Below are 20,199 nucleotides of genomic sequence, written 5' to 3' on the forward strand. Positions count from 1 at the left end.
AAACTTTTGGAACTATTTGCAGGGGTGATAGTCGATGTGGATGAAAACACCTCCTATTCTTGGCCTGCGTGCAACCACTGTGGAAGTGACCACTTGGAAATGCTGGCTCAGTAAGTTTACATAAGTAGTTCAGTAGTCATGTCCTTCACTGGGTAACAAGTCCCTGTTGTTTTTCTTTCAGTCACAGGTTCCTATGTGTCTCATGTGAATCCATTTTGGACAAACCAGAGACAAAGGTTCAACTTGAAGTCGTCCTGAAGTCATCATTAAAGGACTGCACTGTAAAAATAAAGGTGTGACATAATAATACATAAGCTATTTAAAACTCCACTACGTTGCATTGCACATCAAATTATAACTTTATGATGTTTGTTGCAAGACCAAAAAAAATATATATATATATATATATATGTTCTAAAAAAAAAAAAGATAAAATGGAAATTTTTTACTAAGCAAGAAATGTCCTGCCAGGGTATGTCCAAACTTTTGAGTGATAGTGTATATTACAGGCAGAGCACCTTCTTGAGAGATTGTTTTAAAAATATCATCTTAATATTGTCATTGATATAATGCTTTTAAATGAAATATTTATTTTTGTCAATATTGCCTGCACCTTAAATGTCCCATATCACACTATTCTCTGATCTGTATTCTAATGTTGTTTCCTTATCACAAACAGACCTGGAATTGTGTTTAGTTTCATTCACATGTTTAACACACAAACCCTGTATATTTACGCTTTTCTAAATTCTGTTGAACTCGAAACACTCCGTTCCACCTTGTGATGTCATGCCTTTGTGGTGTTTGTTGCAAGATTGGTTTCAATTTCGCATAAAACACTGATAAAATGGAAAGTTTTTACAAGGCAAGATACGTCCTGCCAAATATTTTTGTTTATGCAAGAGTTTTAAAATGATTTTGCCTTCCCCACAGCTGCAGAAAAAGACGATCTTGTCCCTGTTGAACATGGCCGAGCTGGAGGGGGGAGAGGTGGGTTCACTTGAGATGCTTATGTAATTCTGGGTTTTACCAGGCTCACTTTGAACAACAGGGTGAATGGTTCTCCTGTCAGTGTGCCCTGTGACCTGTTCATGTTTTACTGATAACACTCTTGAGTCATGGTGTCACTCAAACCGCTCGAGTAGTTACCGAAAATGCCCCCCCCAATCGTTCCAGTCCCTTGCCCTGATCGCTGTCTGTGTATAATATAAGTACAGTACTGCTCAAGTCAGGGCAAGTTTATTGGTATAGCACAATTCATACAAAAAGTAATTCAAATTGCTTTACAGAATAAGAAAGACATTAAAATCATAATACAACAAAACAAAACATAAATAATTATAAAAGAGAAGACTACAGAATAAAACCCTTTCAGTCAAATGCACAGCTAAACAGAAACATTTGAGCCTGGATTTAAACATTGTCAAAGTAGAGGCCTGTCTCACATCTTCAGGAAGACTGTTCCAGGTTTTAGCTGCAGAAAACTCCAACTCTGATTCCCCATGTTTAGTCCTGACTCTGGGATCAGCAGGAGACCAGGACTAAACTGGGACTAAACTGGGACTGAAGCTGGACTGAAGCTGGACTGAAGCTGGACTGAAGCTGGACTAAAGCTGGACTAAAGCTGGACTAAAGCTGGACTAAAGCTGGACTAAAGCTGGACTAAAGCTGGACTGAAGCTGGACTGAAGCTGGACTGAAGCTGGACTGAAGCTGGACTGAAGCTGGACTGAAGCAAGAGGCGGGTCCCTGAGTGTGCGTCTATATGTGTGAGAACTTGACTACATTGAAGTATCAGACAATGAGGCTTCAAAATCCTCTCTGCCCGTAAGATGTTTACTACAGAAGTGTGACCTGTTTGGTTCATTTTTACTAAGGCATTAACCGAGTCTTTTCCCCATTATATCATTGGCGTGCAAACTGATCATGGTGAGGAGGTCAAAGGTCAGGGTCTTTCTGTAGATTAGACTGCTGTTCAGCACTGGGGTGGTTAAAGATTATCTGCAGTGGATTAAATCATTGGAACTTGCACACTTGTGTTGTAAAGTGAAGTCTGATGTGCTGTGTTCTTCAGTTCCCAGAGTATGATGTTGAGAGCGTCCTGGGAAAGGAGCTGGGCCCCCTCAACGCTTACGTCCGACTTATCACAAGGAAGCCCTCTCTGTGGATAGGCCTGGAAGAAATCAGTCTGTGAGGATGTTTGGCTCCAAGGATCTGGACTCTGGGATCTGGCTCTGTGTGTGCTCTGGGCTCTGTGTGTGCTCTGGGCTCTGTGTGTGCTCTGGGCTCTGTGTGTGCTCTGGGCTCTGTGTGTGCTCTGGGCTCTGTGTGTGCTCTGGGCTCTGTGTGTGCTCTGGGCCCTGTGTGTGCTCTGGGCCCTGTGTGTGCTCTGGGCCCTGTGTGTGCTCTGGGCCCTGTGTGTGCTCTGGGCCCTGTGTGTGCTCTGGGCCCTGTGTGTGCTCTGGGCTCTGTGTGTGCTCTGAGGTCTGTGTGCTCTGGGCTAAGGGCTCGGGCCTCTTCCCCTTCGAAGGCCTCCGCTCCAGTGAACAGGCTGCAGGAGACAAGGTCTTGTTTGTGTTAATGATATGTGATCCTGTGGCCCGGGAGTTGACAGCCCAAGGGCGGACCAATCGCATGGAGCCTGTCAAAGCAGCCCACGTGTTTGTGCTCTGCTCAGAAACAGGTTTAGAGTCACTTCAGTAACTACTGAATGGTGCTAAGACTTTGTAAATAAATTTCCTTCTTTCTTACTGTTGTCTTTGATCTCATTTTTAACTCTAGAGTTTACCTGTAGTTTGGGAGCTGCAGAATTATATAACAAGCCAAACAGGCTCAAAGTACAAACTGCTCACACCAGGACCATATGCACGTTTGCAGTTCTGTTTTATTATAGATTTCATAAACAAAATGTTTTCATACAAACTATATAAAAGGTCATGCTCTGGCTCATACAAAGTTTGGAATTACAAAACATGTACCATAATAGGTATCCACATGTAAATGCAGTGGTAAAATAATTTAATATAGACAAATTCCCACAATATATGGCAGCGACATTATATAAACACTATTTCCAGTGCCATTATGGTTAGCTTAAATTACATCTGTTACAGATGGTAAAACAAAGTGTCTGAGGTATGTGTCCTGGAGCCCCGCGCGTTAAAGGGGAGGGCTGGCTCTTGTGTCACCGGCTCTCACGCGTGGAGCCCGCAAACGAGGAGTTGGGGATTTGTTTGAAGAAATCCCGGAGCCCCGTGAGCTCTCGCGTTAGCTGCTCGATAGTTTTGTGAAGTCTGTCATTCTCTGCGCTCAACTCGATCATCTTCTGTTGCATTTCCAAGTTGCGTCTTTTTGCCTTGTCCCTGCTTTTTCTCACGGCAATATTATTCCTCTCGCGCCTCTGCCTGTACTCCACGCTGTACCTGTCCACTGCCTTCTTGCCTCTCTCTCTCCCTGCTTTCCGCGGGGAGGACTTGGATGCGCCCCCGCCACTGGACACGGGCTCGGGGGTGGTGGGTGGGGTCGGCTGTCCCGTTGGAAGGCTCACGGAGGTCTGCGCGCACCTCTCGATCTGGGAGGGCAGGGAGGAGGACATGTCGCTGTCGCTCCAGTCTGACTCCTGCTTGATGGGCGCGCTGAACACCCCTTTGTCCGAGGCTCTGTCCACTGTCCGGTCCGTGGAGTACACTGTCCCCGCGGGGTTGGACAACGCGGGGGTGCTTGTTGTCATTCCATAGAAGTCTTTCTCCTGCTTGACATTGTTGAACAGGTCCAGGAAGAGTTCGTCGTTGCACAGCTCCAGGTTTGGCACCGCGGTCATGGAGTCGATGTACTGGCTGAAGTCAATGGCGCTCTCGTCGTCGTAGATGGCGGGCGCGTTGCTCAGTTCTGCCATGGTGCCGTCCTCGCCCTCAGCTTGGCTCCTGATGCCCGGTTTGCACAGGCCTTGCTGGGGGCCACTCAGCTTGACGCTCTCGTAGAAGTTAGCTGGCTCCATCCCCCAACTCATGTTGCATTGTGGAGACACGCAGTGAGAGTCCAGGCTGTATATGTCACACATGAACACTGCTCACTGCTCCACGGGCTTTTAAGCAAGAAAAGTTGTAAAAAAAAAAAAAAAAAAAAGTGTAAACCAGAGATGTCACGTTTTACGCACGTCTCCACAGCGTCTCTCCACGCGCTCTGGCACTGGTTCTGTTCTGATTCTGGCTCTGTTGGCTTGGGACTCTGAGTCTTCAGTGTCACGTTGGTGTCAGAGGGAGATTGTCAAAGTTGTCACGAGCTCTTGTTTCTCTGAGGCGTCTGAAGTTTTCGCGGAGTGTTTTGTATCATTTCCCCGAGCTGACGTCAGACGCACCTCCCTCTCACGAGCCAGTCAAGTCCGGACGGTGTCACGTGGTGTCCCGTTTGAGGACATAGGGGGCGTGCTGCCCGCGTACCACCCACTCTACTACGAGCGCATGAATGGCCCTGGGCTGTTTACATTGGCCGTGGGTTCAGGATCAAGTCAAACGGACTGACAGATCATGAGCGCCCAAAAGCGCGTTTTAATATCACTACACCTTTAAAAATATGACCGTAGAATTATTTTTATGGGGTAAAATCGCTCATACGGACAGAAAACAAACACAACCCTGTCCTTGTTTATGGGACCCAGTGGTATTCCAGTATATTAAAATGCTTATACGACACGGAAGAAACCATAGGCTGTATCTATGTGCTGCAGACACGCGGTTTATTGCAGTTTATCAGGGGAATAAATACCACCCACTCACCACAATGCATGCACATCTAATACTACACAATATTTTTCAACTTCAAAATGCAGAATATCCTCACATATCCGCATATTGTGATATTGCTGATTCAGTGTATTTATTTGACCGTTTTTTCGAATACATACAGTTACAACAAACATATATTAACAATTCTGTAATCCAAAGCAGGCATCAGTGTGTTTAAAGCCAGGCCACCAGTCTCCAAAAGGGCTTTTACAACTGTCCAAAAGTCACTCAAAAGCAGAAGGATTATTTATGACATGACCAAAAAAAAAACCCACTGTGTTTTCAGTGCAAACCAGAAAACGGCCCCAAAATACTGCAGAGCATCTCAAAATAAGCCAGAGCATTGGCCTGGAGTGCGATCCAAACAAATGCAGGCTTTATTCAGTATGTCTAGGCTTTTAATAGTTATATCTATGGAAAATGCAGGCGCAGACAGTGTGCGGGAATTCAAGAGCGCGTTTGGCACATCATCTGTCAAAGGTTTTTAAGATGCATATAGACCTGGACGTGTCATATGCTCTAAAGGATGGTCACATTTCACCAGGTCCTGTTTGGGGCTGATTCAAAATCTGAAACCTTAACGAATGGCTGAATTAGACTGTGGAAGTGAGAAATGGTTTTGGTGTTGAGGCTTGTGTTTTCCAGGGTTTTCGTGTTTGTCCTCAGAAGACCCACATGTGCTGACAGTTCTCGGAAGCCCTCCTGTTTTCCCCATAGGAAGAGTTCTGGAGTTTTTGTCAAGACAACTGTAAGTTTTGTGGAAAAGTGCGCCGCTCTGTGGTGATTCAAGAACACTACAACTCATGTTTTGAATGTCGTTTAATAAATAAACAGCCCCACACACTCTGGGTATATTTCACTGACTATTCTATTTCTGCTATGTACCTACTATGTACCACCATATACACAGGTCTATAGAATATATTATGCTCCACAGTACAACATTAAACTAATCTGTTTCCATGGTGACAAACTGGAAAGGCCACAAGGCCAAGCTACAGGTCAGATCTGTGGAGTGGTAAGCTTACTCACATACCCAATGCATACTTTCAAGGAATTTTTGAACAATAAGTAATTGGTCACCCCTCATTTAGGAAGACCAGACGTCCCTGTTTTGAGCCCTATGTCTCATTTCCCAGTAGAAAATAGTCCCTGAAAAAAAATTCTCTATTTTTGACCAATTTTATACCCATCAAGCATAAAAAGGGTAACATATTGAACATATTGTCAGGTGTTTTTGCTCAAATACAGAATCCTGGGCTTGAAAATTGCCAAAAGGCCAAAATGTGCACTCAGGTGTAATGTCAGAAGTGTCTCCTGTTAGAAACTGATTCATAAGTGATTTGAGAAAGGACAAAGTTCTTAATAATTAATAATGAGATGTTTGTCACTGCTCCACTGAACACTTTGTTGTATCAAGAACTTTAATGTACATTTTTATTTGCAGCTGAATAAGTCAGAAAATGAAATACTAATGTCACTCACAAACATTAGATTCAGTGCAATCTGCTTCAGCCCACGATGAGGAGACACTGGTGTGGCTCTTTTTAAAACATAAATGTTACTGTTTGTATTGTCACTGTTTGTTTTAAAAATGGACCAAGAGTCTGGAATAAAAATGAACTGAAATGAATTGATCACCCTGTAGGTGTACACATGGTGCACCTTGTAAGTGACAGTTCAGATGTATGTGTGTGTGAATATGTGAGTATATGCTGATGTATGTGTGTGTATATATGTTGATGTATATATGTGTATAAGTGTATATATATTGATGTATGTATGTATATATGTTGATATATGCTGATGTATATATGTATGTGTATATGTGTATATATTTGATGCATGTATGTATATGTGTTGGCATGTTTTTCAATTTTGACATATGGGAAAGGCCTCGTGATTCTCGGTCCACACAGAAATCACCTTTACAGAAGTGCTTCATTTGCATTCCAAAGCAGGGCCCGGGGGACCATTGTCACTGCATAACACATGAAACATGCACCAAGCACTCAAACTGCTCTCAGCCAAACCGGTGCAAGTACAGACGGGTTATTCTGTGTTATTTTATGCAGTTAGTTCACACTCACGTATTCTGGACAGAGATGGGAAGAATACTTTGAAAATGTATTTACAGAAGACGGAATACCTGCATTAAAATGTATTTGTGATGTATGGTTTAATCAGAGTACTGTGCTCTGACATGTGCATCGAGTTACATTTAAGTGATAGAGTAAAGCTGTAACATGGGATAAAAACAGCTTTATGTTGTTTATGTTTGTGCCACTGTTTACTCTGCGGATATTTATCACTAATGGGAGAAGGTAAAGTTAAAACACGCTGTTTTCTATTTATTTTACTGATTATGTGCAGTTTGAAGCCTAAATTGTATTATCTAGTAACGCAATGTATTCTTTTGATTTTAGGAAAGTAACAGTTACTCAAAACGTACATTCTCTATAGGTTTTCTCAGTTACGTCCATACAACACTGATTATAGAAATAAAACAAGTTCTGCGTTAAGAAAAGAGTTGTTACAGTCGGGTCAAACCAATTTAGAAAGAGACGTTCTAACTTTTAAGGCTCAAACTGTAACATGTTTTAAACGGTTGGCAACACTCCAAAACATACAATATTTTAATACAAACTTACTCATTGTACTAGTAAATGGATACTTTATTTTAAACACGTCAAAACTCTGGAATAAAAGTTGTCGAAACTTCACAAATCCCCCTTCACTGAAATGCAATAGTCCGGAAGTATCGTCCAACCCGACTCTGTGATTGGTTCAAAGTTCCGCGCGAAAATGACGTCACCCGAGTTTCGCGCCACATCTGCTGGAGACCGAGCTGTTCAGAGGCACAGGTAAGAGCTGCTGCTGTATTTAAGTGATTTTCAGATGTAATAGTTGTCAAATCGGGTTCGAAACTGTGTTAGTGATGCTTTTCTCCGTGCAATCATACATAGACTCGTGCTGGCTCTACGGTGTCCTTTTAAAATGGCTATAAACGTTAATCTCACGGGGTTCATTGTTGTTTTACCGCAGCCACATGTCAGATGATGGAGGATGTGGATTCATAATGGGTTCATCTTTGCTGAAATGATGCAAATCCAACTTACGTAACGCATGTTTTTCGAGTCAAAATGTGGAAATACTGTACATATCATCACCACGGTCTTGTCACATTGTAAAGCTGGTTTGACTTTTTACCTCCAGGCCTATGAACACATTTACTTTGCATTGACCATAGTCGCAGTTGTTAGTTTTAAAACGTTATTTCTTCACTTCTTTCCTCACTACTGTTCTCTGTTCCAATTTGGCGTGATTTTATTTAAGTGCCACAAAGAGCTATCAGTTAAAATAGTTAAAATGTAAGTTTAGAATGTTATTCCTGTCTTTTTAATGTTATTTTTTTCACCAGTTGAGATTTATTTTAGAAATTTATTTAAAAGTCTATTTGAATCAAATTAAATATTCAGAAATGAAGGGTAACATGTCAATTTTTGCTGCTTAAACTGGGTTTGGCTTCTCCCAACACCCTGAAGCCCATCCATGCATCTGTTAATTTACCCATTTTCTTCCTCTAATCTGGGGCTGGATTATGGGGGCAGCAGCCTAAACAGGGTGTCCGAGACTTCCCTCACCCCAGACACTTCCTCCAGCTCCTTCGGTCGGACCCCCAGGCATTCCCAGGCCAGCCAATCGAGACCAATCCAATCCACTGTGTCTACATAGCACATTTCATAAACAAAACATTTGCTGCACAATACTGATATAAACTACAGATATAAAATATAATGGAAATATAAAATCATGGGGAGGGGAGAGCATTCTAGAGTTGAAAGTACATCAAAGAGAATATGAACTAAACATTTAACACTGACTGATCTTGATATGCTGTTCTTGTTTTTAGAATATCAACCATGTCTTCTCCTACTTCAACTCCTGGTCGTAAACGTGGGAGGGACGCCAACCCTTCTACTCGTGAGTAACTGCTAACACCTCATGTTAAATCCTTCTGTAATTTCACATATTTTTGCTTCTCTCTTTACCAACTTCTTCTTAAGCATTTGTTCTGTTTTTGTTTCTACAGCCAGCAGTGAGGGTCCGACTTCTCCCCCCTCCCAGCGCCGCAGAGGGCAGGACTCCTCCACCGATGGTCTGATGCCCATGCCCACTTCTCCAGTCACAGGCGTGCTCAGTCCTGCTGTCCCCCAGGATACGTCACTGTTTTCCAGCCCGCGGCCTTCAGGTATGACCATAGACTGGACTGAGTGTGTCACCTACAGTGTTCCAGTCAAATGAAGCTCATCGAGGCTAGCAGTTATAGGGGCTAATTTGAAGTCAAGTTCCATATTTGGAATTTCGACTGCGAGTATCATAGCAACCAAAGAGCCAATCTGGAGCAAGGTAACACCCCTTCCCGCCTACACTGCTGGTTTAGCAGGGAGCAGGTGCTTAGCAATGCTGTCAATCAACCTGTTGCTAATGCTAGTGGGAGCAACCTTGGGGAAAGAAGGCACCTGATGTGTCAATAAATCAAAATAGGAACATTAATAACGGACGAAATAGTGAAATAAAAACCCCAGGATCATGCAGAGCATGTTAAAAGGAAGATTTAAGACCAAAATGACGAGTCTGACATCAGCAGTTACAGAGAGAGGGGAAATAGTTTTTCAATAGAAAGTGAATTAGAGCCTGAAGCGAGTCCATACTCACTTCCCATTTGGGACACGGCTGCTAGCAAATTAGTTATGTCCATTTATAGAGTCTATGGGTATGACACTGTAAACTTTGACTCAAAGTAAAACAACAGAAAAAATGCTGTCTGGAATATACAAAACCCTTTATTTTCTTCTAGTATTATTATTTTTTAACAATTCTAGCTACTTTCCCACTTTTTTACTTCATTTGATAGATGATTAGCCGCGTGTTTTTAGTTTTTTGTATTTTTCTCTCCTCAGTGGCTCCAAATGAAGTGGATATGAGCTCCCCGCTGATGTATGGGACGCCCAGCAGCCGCGTCGATGCCACTCCACGCAGCTGTGTCAGGGGCACACCTGCTAGACAGCGCCCTGACCTGGGATCTGTGAGGAAGGCTCCACAAGTGGACCTGCAGTCGGAGCCAGTCAGTCCTGTTTTGTCCTATGTTTGTTTGTTTTGAGACAAAAGTAAATGCTGTTTTTTTTCATGGTTTTGTAGCAGAGTACCGATGGCACTGCTGTGGGCAGTGAGACCAATTCAGGGCAGAAGTTGGTCATCTGGGGAACGGATGTTAATGTTGGAACCTGCAAGGAGAAGTTCCAGGTATGAGTCAAAGATTGCATTTTAAAGGGCCCATGTTACTCTGTTCTCTGATCTCTGTTCAAATGTGTCCTCATCACAAACAGACCTGGAGTTGTTTTGTTTCATTCACACGTTTAACACACAAACCCTGCACATTTAGGCTGAGTTCTTCTCTCAAACTGAAAACACTCTGTTCCACCTTGTGATGTCATCATGTGGTAATACAGGAAGTGCTCCACTGTTTTTAAACACCATTCACCTTCACTAGAATCATTTGTTCAGTAGAAATTGGTAAATCCAGGGCTGAAATTATCCAAAAGGTAAAAGGAGCTGTTAACTTAAACTATCACTTCATGACATCACAAGGTGGAACAGAGAATTTTGTATTTGGAGACAGACTAATAATAAGTGTAACTCAAACATATGCGAATGAAACAAAACACAACTCCAGGTCTAATTTTGAGGAGGTAACAGCATTAGAACGTGACTCAAAGAATTGGTTTTGCGTAATACAGGACCTTTTTAAGCTAAACATTTCAAACAGTAAATGCTTTTTTTTTTTTTTTTTTTGTAGAGATTTTTGCAAAGGTTTATCGACCCAAACTCCACTGAAGATGAAAATGCAGGACTGGACCTCAACGAGCCGCTGTACATGCAAAAGCTGGAAGAGGTAAAACAAAATATTTTTAAGGTTTTTTCTTGTTACATGTTTGAACTTTTTTCTTTTTGCTTTAATAGATCAGTGTTGTTGGAGACCCAGTTTTGAATGTAAATTGTCTGCACATTCAGACCTTTGATGCAGAGCTGTACAGGCAGCTCATCAGCTACCCACAGGTAATGTTTTATATACATGCACATAGTAATGCTCATATTATTGCATGATTTACATAAGCAGACAGTGCATCCACACTTGTACTTGGTCTGAATTTCAAATCTCCTTTGGTTTTTCTGCTCATAGGAAGTTATCCCCACTTTTGACATGGCCGTGAATGAACTTTTCTTTGAACGCTTTCCCGACTCCATCTTGGAGTTCCAGATTCAAGTCCGCCCCTACAACGCCCTGAAAACCCGAAACATGAGGAGCCTGAACCCAGAAGGTGAGTGGGTTCACGAGCCCAGCCGGTCCTTTTTATCAGGTGCCAATAAAGTGAAATCACACCTATTAGTGCTACCATTTGCTAAATCTGCCCATATTTAGTGTGGGAAAGAAGCGACTCTTTCTGGTTTGTGAAGTGTGAGGTAGAGGCCTCATGCTAACGCTTCTGTCTGCCTTATGTTGCGTTTCAGACATTGATCAGCTCATCACCATCAGCGGCATGGTGATCCGCACGTCTCAGCTCATCCCTGAGATGCAGGAGGCTTTTTTCCAGTGCCAGGTGTGCGCCTACAGCACGAGGGTGGAGGTGGATCGCGGCCGCATCGCTGAGCCTGCTGTGTGCCGCCACTGTAACACCACCCACAGTCTGGCACTCATTCACAACCGCTCAGCCTTTTCAGACAAGCAGATGGTGAGAGCTGGGGGCAGGAGCGGGAAGGGGGGGGCAGGAGCGGGGGCAGGATGCTTACAGTGAATGACACCTAGTCTGAGAATATGTTATGTGCTAATCGGCCGTGTGACAACTGAGGTCATGACATCTGCTGTTTTATGATCTGCCTCAAAACAGATTAAAGTCCAAGAGTCTCCTGAAGACATGCCTGCGGGTCAGACGCCTCACACAACCGTCGTGTACGCCCACAACGACCTGGTGGACAAGGTGCAGCCAGGAGACAGGGTCAACATCACTGGTAAGGCCCTGCACCTGCCAAGCACACAGTATCTTTATTATATATGGCATTTCAAGGGGCAAACTGCGGAGAAACAATCATTCTGTTTAATATCTCTTTAATATTCTACCAAATATAGGAAATATATAAACTAAAGATGCTAAGCTCACTGTAGCATGTAAGTGAATCCAAATATAAGACGTACGGTTTTCTATTTGCGTGGAAATGTATGAAACTGTTGAATTTTAAAACATTTTTTAATGGCACAGTTGGTACACAAAGTAATTGAAAGTGCTTTACAGAATAAGAATGACATTAAAATCACAATACAACAAATCAGAACATAAATAATCATCATAAAATTAATATTTAAACGTAAACTAAACCATGCCATTAACGCAATAACTTTAAAGTAGACCTAAACCCCCAAAAGTACGACTCAGTTTAAAAACGTCGCCTGCAATGACTAAACAGTATGAGGTTTTAATTTTTTGTAGTACTTTGCATCAACATAGTGAGTGATTAAAGTAATGTATTCAACCCTCTACACTTCAAATCTCATTGCAGAACAGAAAGTAAAAGTTAGTCAAAGTAAACACAATAATTGACCCCAAAAACTATTGTTCCGTCTTTGTTTTGCTGAGTTGAATAAAGTTTTTCTCATGAAGGCCTAGTTCTGAGTCCTACCATTACACCGTTACCATTAAAATGTTGAATCCTTACGAATTGGGATTATTAACAATAATCGTCTTGTGACTTCTCAATCTCTTTCAAAGGCATTTACAGAGCGGTCCCTGTGCGAGTGAACCCAAGACAGAGCAACGTCAAGTCCGTGTACAAGACCCACATCGACGCCATCCACTTCCGCAAGACCGACGAGAAGCGGCTGCACGGGCTGAGTGAGGACGCCGAACAGAAGCTCTTCACTGAGGACCGCGTGCAGACTCTGAAGGAGCTGGCAGCCAAACCAGACGTGTACGAGCGTCTCTCCTCTGTCCTGGCTCCCAGCATTTATGAACATGAGGACATCAAGAAGGTGTGTGACGGGGCACTGTTCAATGCATGCAGTGTCAGGTTTTTGAGCTGTGACTTAAAGGTGCTATATTACAGTTACCTCCTCAAAAACTGGAGTTGTGTTTGGTTTCATTCACACATGTTTGAGCAACGCGTTATTATTAGTCTGTCTACATCTCCAAAGCTCAAAATGCTCTGTTCCACCTTGTGATGTCATGAAGTGGTAGTTTTCAAGTGAGCAGCTCCTTTTACCTTTAGTTCAGTAGAGATTGGCAATTGCAGAGTTGAAATGAGCCAAATGATTGTAGCGCAGGATAGAATTTAAAAGAGTTTAAAAACACAGTGGAGCACTTCCTGTAGTACCACATGACATCACAAGGTGGAACAGTTTCAGTTTGAGAGGAGCCTAAATATGCAGGGTTTGTGTGTTAAACATGTGTGAATGAAACAACTCCAGGTCTGTTTGTGACAAGGAAACATTGGATCAGAATAGAGTAACATGGGCCCTTTTTAATGTAACATTTTAAGGCTTGTTTCTCGAAGCCAGTCCTGAATGTGAACTCGATGTTTTGTGTATATTCAGGGCATCTTGCTGCAGCTCTTCGGCGGCTCTCGTAAGGACTTCAGTCAGACCGGGAGAGGCCACTTCCGAGCTGACGTTAACGTTCTTCTTTGCGGAGACCCTGGTACAAGTAAATCCCAGTTACTGCAGTACGTCTACAACCTGGTCCCACGCGGTCAGTACACCTCAGGGAAGGGCTCCAGCGCTGTCGGTCTCACGGCGTACGTCATGAAGGACCCTGAGACTCGCCAGCTCGTCCTGCAGACCGGAGCGCTGGTTCTGAGCGACAACGGCATCTGCTGCATCGATGAGTTTGATAAGATGAGTGACAACACGCGCTCGGTGCTGCACGAGGTCATGGAGCAGCAGACACTGTCCATCGCCAAGGTAACCGCCCCACGACTCGTACGCTGTCGTTCTGAAGCTTTATTTTTAGGGGCTGGACACATTGGCATGTTTTATTGCTTTAACTTGGAAAAAAATTAAAAAAAAATCCCTATTAATTATTTTGTTGCGTGTTAAAGCAGGTCACATATAAACACAGGATCAAAGAGCACTGATGTCACGCACACACACCTCTCTCTCTCAGCGTACACACACACACACACGTCTCTCTCTCTCTCAGCGTATGCACACACACACGTCCCTCTCTCTCTCAGCGTATGCACACACACACGTCTCTCTCAGCGTATGCACACACACACACGTCTCTCTCAGCGTATGCGCACACACACACGTCTCTCTCAGCGTATGCACACACACACGTCCCTCTCTCTCTCAGCGTATGCACACACACACGTCCCTCTCTCTCTCAGCGTATGCACACACACACACGTCCCTCTCTCTCAGCGTATGCACACACACACACGTCCCTCTCTCTCAGCGTACGCACACACACACACGTCCCTCTCTCTCAGCGTACGCACACACACGCGTCTCTCAGCGTATGCACACACACGTCTCTCTCTCTCTTAGCCTACACACACGCACGTACATCTTTCTCAGTGTACACACACGTACATCTTTCTCAGTGTACACACATACGTTTGTCAGCGCACGCACATACACCTCTCTCAGTGCACACACACAGGGGCGGGGCCTGTGTGTGTTCTGGACATGAGTCCTGGTGCAGAGACTGAGACGAGTCAAACTGTGTGGATTTTTAAACTCTCCAAAAAGAGTTCTGTGATCAACAGATACAGCGGCTAAAGTCTGACATATTTCCTCATGTTTTTAGGTCTACAGAGGCCAAGCTCCGAGTTTAGGCTCATGTCTGTCCTGTTCACTACAGAGATATTTTAAAATTCCACATGTTAAGTAACCTGGGAGCTGGTTTGAACTAGGACTACACCAGAAGTGAACCAGGACTAAACAAGGACTAAATAGGGAGGAGCATTACCAGATCTGAATCAGGACTAAAGACTAAACGAGGACTCTGGTGGTTCTGTTAGGCTCATAGTGAACAGAAAGAAGCAGCAGGACAGACTGGACTCAACTTCAAAAAGTTGAATAAGATTCCAATCCTATATTTGAATGTAGACATAAAAAATAATAGGCTAATGCGGTGCTGATTTTTCTGGTACCAAATAAAAAAGCTCAACACTGGGTTAATCCTATAGTAGTTTACTTTTTAGGCCTAAATATAAATGGCTTTTTAAGAGCCAAAAACCCTTTCATGCTTTTTTTTAATCTTTTGTGCAAGTGAAACATGCAATTAATGTTTTGTTTTTCGTCCACAGGCTGGTATCATCTGTCAGCTCAATGCTCGTACTGCGATTCTGGCTGCAGCGAACCCTGTGGAATCCCAATGGAACCCCAAAAAGACCACAATAGAGAACATTCAGCTGCCGCACACGTTATTATCCAGGTAAGAGCCGTAAACCAGTGAAGCTGTTCAAAACCTGGCTTTTCATATCAGCCTCCGGTGAAATTCATAATAGAAATGCGTTTTATAGATTCAATTCAAGTTTATTTCTTTAGCGTAGTTATAACAATTCCAGCTGCCCAAAGTGCTTCACATATAAGTCAACAAAAAACAAACATACAGATAACACCATACAGAGGGAGAGAACAAGAAAACACCTGTATATCCTGTGTAGTGTTAAATACCAGGGAGAAGAGGTGGATTTTCAGTTTTGTCTTAAACTGTGTTAAAGACAGAGGATCTGACAGGCAGAGGGCGCTGTTCTGTATCTGTACTTTACACTACATTTCTGAAGTGGAGTAGAAAGTATATATTATTGTGAGACCTGCTGTAAAGGCCGAGGGTTTATTTGTTAGCAAGTCTGTAGTTTGAGCAAAACAAAAATATACAAATAAACAGTTGGGAACAAAACTATTTAATTGTTTTTTGAATAAAATCCAGCTCAAATCTATCAAAATCACCACATTTGAAGCTTCATTATATCCAAATCTGTGTTAAATACTTTTATTTTTTACTCTTTAAGTAAATTTTTTAAGTTTAATACTTTTACGCAAGTAGATTTTTTTTTTTTTTTTCATGTGATACTTTTACGTGAGTATTTTATTTATTTTTTGCTCCAGTATCGGTACACAGTTTTGTCACTTAAGTAAAAGTACATCTACATTCCACGACAGAAAAGGCCTGTGTCACCTCTGGCTTTGGACACAGCCAGCAGGAGGCGCTAGAAAAAAGCAACTTTGTTTTATAAGTGCCTCTATATACTGTAAATTTTTATTACTCCAATGTTTTTCAAGTTTAAAAACAAGTTTGGTCATTACCTGTTAAAATGTCGTCTTCTACTGTCTAGGTTTGACTTGATCTTCCTGATGCTGGACCCCCAAGACGAGGCGTACGACCGCAGATTAGCCCACCACTTGGTGTCGCTGTACTACCAGAGTGAAGAGCAGATGGAGGAGGAGTATCTGGATATGGCTGTGCTCAGGGATTACATCGCTTATGCACGAACGTACATAAACCCGAGACTGAGCGAGGAGGCCAGCCAGGCTCTGATCGAGGTACAGCCACGCGGCATTTTAGAGCGAGGTTTAAGATGGAATATGAATGGAAATTATTTAAACATAGTATTTTAAAATGGTGATGCTGTGTTTATGATTTCATTGAAAAGTTCTAGTGAAAGATTTTTGAGCCTGTGTGAAATGGGGGCGACAGTGGCTCAGTTGGTAGTTTGTCCACTGATCAGAAGATTGTCGGTTCAATTCCCGCTTTCCACATAAACATCACTGGTCGAGCAGTCGGATCCAGTTACCCACAGGTTCGCAGTCCGATTCCAGCTCCCACAGATGAATGTTGTTGTTGTTGTGTCCTTGTGCAAGACACTTAACCCACTTCATCTCCAGTGCTTGTGTACACTGGTGTGTGACTGGGTGAGTGTCACATTTTTCAAGGAACCGATTTACAAAATGAAATAATTTTGTTCCCTCTTTTTGATCAGTCATGATTTTCTATTCAATTAAATTTTGTCTTAAAATTTAAAACAAAAAAATGCAAACACATTTTAATCATTGGTTGCATGGTTAATCTGGGGGAACAGTTTGTTGGCCTCTGTTGTAAAGGATGAGTCTCAATCCACTTCTTTATACAGTCTGTGGATTCAACAGAATAAGTGAGTCACCCACAGCGTTCGGCTCCAGTCAAATGAAGCTCATTGAGGCTAGCAGTTATAGGGGATGATTTGGAGTATGGTTCCATATTTGGTTCTTTGGAATTCCGACCCCGAGTATCATAGCAACCAATCAGGAATGAGGATGTTGAAGGTAATGCCCCTTCCCGCCTGCACCGCTGGTTTAACAAAGAGCGGGCGCTTGGCAACGCTGTCAATCAACCTGTTGCTAACGCTAGCAGGAGCGACCTCAGGGATTGAAGGCGCCTGATTTGTCTGTTGTCTGTAAAACCCCAGAATCATGTAGAGTGGATTAATACAAACATTTAAGACCAAAATGATGAGTCTGACAGCAACAGTTACAGAGAGAGGACACAGTTTTTCAATAGAAAGTGAATTAACCAGAAGCGCACCCATGCTCACGCAGCAGCTAGCAGGTTGGCTATGTCTATATATACAGTCTATGGGTGGATTTTGATAAATATTTACCTTCACTATACTTTCACTCAGTTGTAGTTTGAAGTAATGCTACTTTGAGCGCTGTTCTTATCCTCAAATTTAAATCTCATTCTGTAATGTCTTTCTGTTCAGGCCTATGTGGACATGAGGAAGATTGGCAGTGGGCGTGGCATGGTGTCTGCCTACCCCCGACAGCTCGAGTCTCTGATTCGCCTGGCAGAGGCACACGCCAAGGTGCGTTTCTCGGAGAAGGTGGAGACGATCGACGTAGAAGAGGCCAAGAGGCTGCACAGAGAGGCCCTTAAACAGTCTGCTACTGACCCCAGGACCGGCTTTGTGGACATCTCCATCCTCACCACAGGTCAGCAGAGGGAAACTAAGGACAAAGGATTTTCAATGTGTTTTTATTTTAAGTTTCAGACAGGCGCCGTGCGTAAACATTACACCTTGGTCTGGAAAAAATAATCTTTTAAACTACAAAAATATTCAATTCCTTTTTAAGGTTAATGTTTAGTTTGTTTTCATCCCTTTTTAAAAGGGCCCATATTGCTGTTTTTTGATCAGTTCTAATGTTGTCTCATCACAGACATACCTGGAGTTGTGTTTTGTTTCATTAACACATGTTTAACACACAAACCGTGCATATTTAGGCTGGGTTCTTCTTTCAGACAGAAAACACTCTGTTCCACCTTGTGATGTCATCAAGTGGTAATCCAGGAAGTGCTCCACTGTGTTTTTAAACTCCACACACCTTCACTAGAATTATTTGTTCAGTAGAGATTGGTAATTCCACAGTTGAAAAAGTAAAAGGAGCTGTTAACTTGAAAACTACTACTTCATGACATCACAAGGTGGAACAGAGCATTTTGAGCTTTGCAGATGTAGACAGACTAATAATAAAGTGTTACTCAAACATGTGTGAATGAAACAAAACACAACTCCTGGTCTGTTTTTGAGTAGGTAACAGCATTAGAACATGACTTAAACCTCACGAGAGTCATATTTGTGTATATTTGTCAATATTTGTGCATATTTGTGTATAATATAGGACCTTTTTTTAAATATAAATTATCTGAAGACCGATAGAACCTCATTGGAAGAGGAATATATTCTAATTTCAACTGTTTTTTTTGTTAAAAAAAAACTCAACACATTTCAGGGATGAGCGCCACGGCTCGTAAGCGCAAGGAGGAGGTGGCTCAGGCACTGAAGAAACTGATTCAAACCAAAGGAAAGACCCCGGCCATGAAATACCAGCAGCTGCTCGAGGACCTCCGAGGACAATCTGAAGCGGTCAGGACTTTTCTGTCTTTTGTTCTAAGCAGTGGTAATAGTAGTACTCAATTTTGTTACTTGAGTATATCAGTATCTGTATATGCACATCAATTAAAGTAGATTGCTTTCATGATAGTTTCTCAGTTTTTCAGATGAATTTAGTGTATTTATTTTTGTTTGATCAAAGCTGAAGCTTGAACTCGAAAACTTTAGTCAGGATGGCTAGCAGTTATAGGGGATGATTTGGAGTACAGTTCCATTTTTGGAATTCTGATTGCAAGTATCATAGCAACCAAAGAGCCAATCCAGAGCAAGACCACTGAAGGTAATGTCCCTCCCCATCCGCACCACTGGTTTAGCAGAGAGCAGGCACTTAGCAATAGGTTTGATTGGCAGAATTGCTAATGCTAGTGGTAGCGACCTCGGGGAAAGAAGGTGCCTGACTTATTTTATTTATATCTTGATTTACAGACACAATGGTGAAATAAAATGTATTAACTTGCTCTACATGATTCTAGGCTTTTTAAGACCAAAATGACGAGTCTGACAGCAGCAGTTGGAGAGAGAGTGGACACAGTTTTCTAATGTGAAGTGAACTGGTGCCAGAGTTGATGGAGCCAGATATGCACCCATGCTCACTTCCTATTTGAAACGTGGCAGTTAGCATATTAGCTCTCTTCATTTATATAAACGGTCTATGAATTGACTAAAGTACAGATACTCAAGAAAAAAATTGAAGTACAGTATTTTACTACTTCGTTACCTTCCACTGGTTTTAAAATGTGCTCATTGTCCAAAGTCTAAACTGTGTTCTGTTTTTAGGCCATCACCAAGGAGCTGTTTGACGAGGCTCTGCGGGCTCTGGCTGATGAAGATTATTTGACAGTGACAGGGAAAACGGTCCGTCTGCTCGCCTAAAGCCTCTTCAGTTTCTACAGTTACTTTTCCAGATTCTTGTATGATTAAAATTACATTGTGAAGAAAAAAATTACCGAAACTTGTTAATGTTTTGTCTTGCTGTAAATGCTCTGTAGAAAGTTTGATGTGGTGAGTCAACCTTGTGCTTTAATGTGTCTTAATTATGTTATTGTTAAAAATGTTTGCTGGCGTTGATCACTATATATTAAATACTTAAAACAACAATATGCTTTATAATTGGCTCATTATGTGCAGCTGATGTTCAGTTGTTGTGTCATTAACAGTAGTTAAATAAATAAATGTCACAAAACCAGTTTGATTTGTTACTATTACAACTCATGACAAGCCCTCGAAGTCGCAGGGCTGGGATGTCTCAGTGGTTTTATGTAGTGTATTATACTTAAGTACACATTTTAGGTACCTGTTCTTTACTTTTTACTCCACTACATTTGAAAGTATCTAGACTCCTACATTTCTGAACTGGACTGAAAAGTAAAAAAAAATTATTGTGTGAGATCTGCTGAAAAGATTGAGGGTTTATTTTTAACATGTTC

At 42.3% G+C, this 20,199-nt stretch overlaps 3 protein-coding genes across 4 annotated transcripts in view; 2 read left to right on the forward strand and 1 right to left on the reverse strand.

Moving 5' to 3' along the window:
* Positions 1-2,803, forward strand: part of spidr (scaffold protein involved in DNA repair) — a 58,374-nt gene extending 55,571 nt beyond the window's left edge. The window contains exons 17-20 of the mRNA XM_055228499.1: positions 23-110; positions 182-293; positions 934-990; positions 2,074-2,803. Of these exons, the coding sequence (XP_055084474.1) occupies positions 23-110; positions 182-293; positions 934-990; positions 2,074-2,193 (377 nt within the window). The 3' untranslated portion in view covers positions 2,194-2,803. The remainder of the gene's footprint in view (positions 1-22; positions 111-181; positions 294-933; positions 991-2,073) is intronic.
* Positions 2,804-2,863: 60 nt separating this feature from the next.
* cebpd (CCAAT enhancer binding protein delta) lies at positions 2,864-4,347 on the reverse strand. The gene has a single exon (XM_033982370.2). The coding sequence runs from the start codon at positions 4,057-4,059 to the stop codon at positions 3,184-3,186; it is 876 nt and encodes a 291-aa protein (XP_033838261.1). The 5' UTR covers positions 4,060-4,347; the 3' UTR covers positions 2,864-3,183.
* A 3,242-nt stretch (positions 4,348-7,589) lies between these two features.
* mcm4 (minichromosome maintenance complex component 4) lies at positions 7,590-19,951 on the forward strand. Of its 2 annotated transcripts, none has more exons than XM_033982181.2 (17): positions 7,590-7,647; positions 8,697-8,767; positions 8,877-9,035; positions 9,748-9,911; positions 9,986-10,090; positions 10,644-10,739; positions 10,808-10,903; positions 11,028-11,166; positions 11,357-11,577; positions 11,734-11,854; positions 12,610-12,869; positions 13,431-13,796; positions 15,149-15,276; positions 16,181-16,388; positions 17,585-17,813; positions 18,612-18,745; positions 19,550-19,951. In XM_033982181.2, exons 2-17 carry the CDS (start codon positions 8,707-8,709, stop codon positions 19,643-19,645), a joined length of 2,583 nt encoding a protein of 860 aa, XP_033838072.2. In that variant the 5' UTR covers positions 7,590-7,647; positions 8,697-8,706; the 3' UTR covers positions 19,646-19,951. The 2 variants fall into 2 exon arrangements, with proteins under 2 accessions (XP_033838072.2, XP_033838073.2); XM_033982182.2 differs by having other exon boundaries at positions 9,989-10,090; positions 19,550-19,712.
* Positions 19,952-20,199: the final 248 nt, after the last annotated feature.

Source organism: Periophthalmus magnuspinnatus, chromosome 17 (assembly GCF_009829125.3).
Source record: "Periophthalmus magnuspinnatus isolate fPerMag1 chromosome 17, fPerMag1.2.pri, whole genome shotgun sequence".
NCBI lineage: Eukaryota > Metazoa > Chordata > Actinopteri > Gobiiformes > Gobiidae > Periophthalmus > Periophthalmus magnuspinnatus.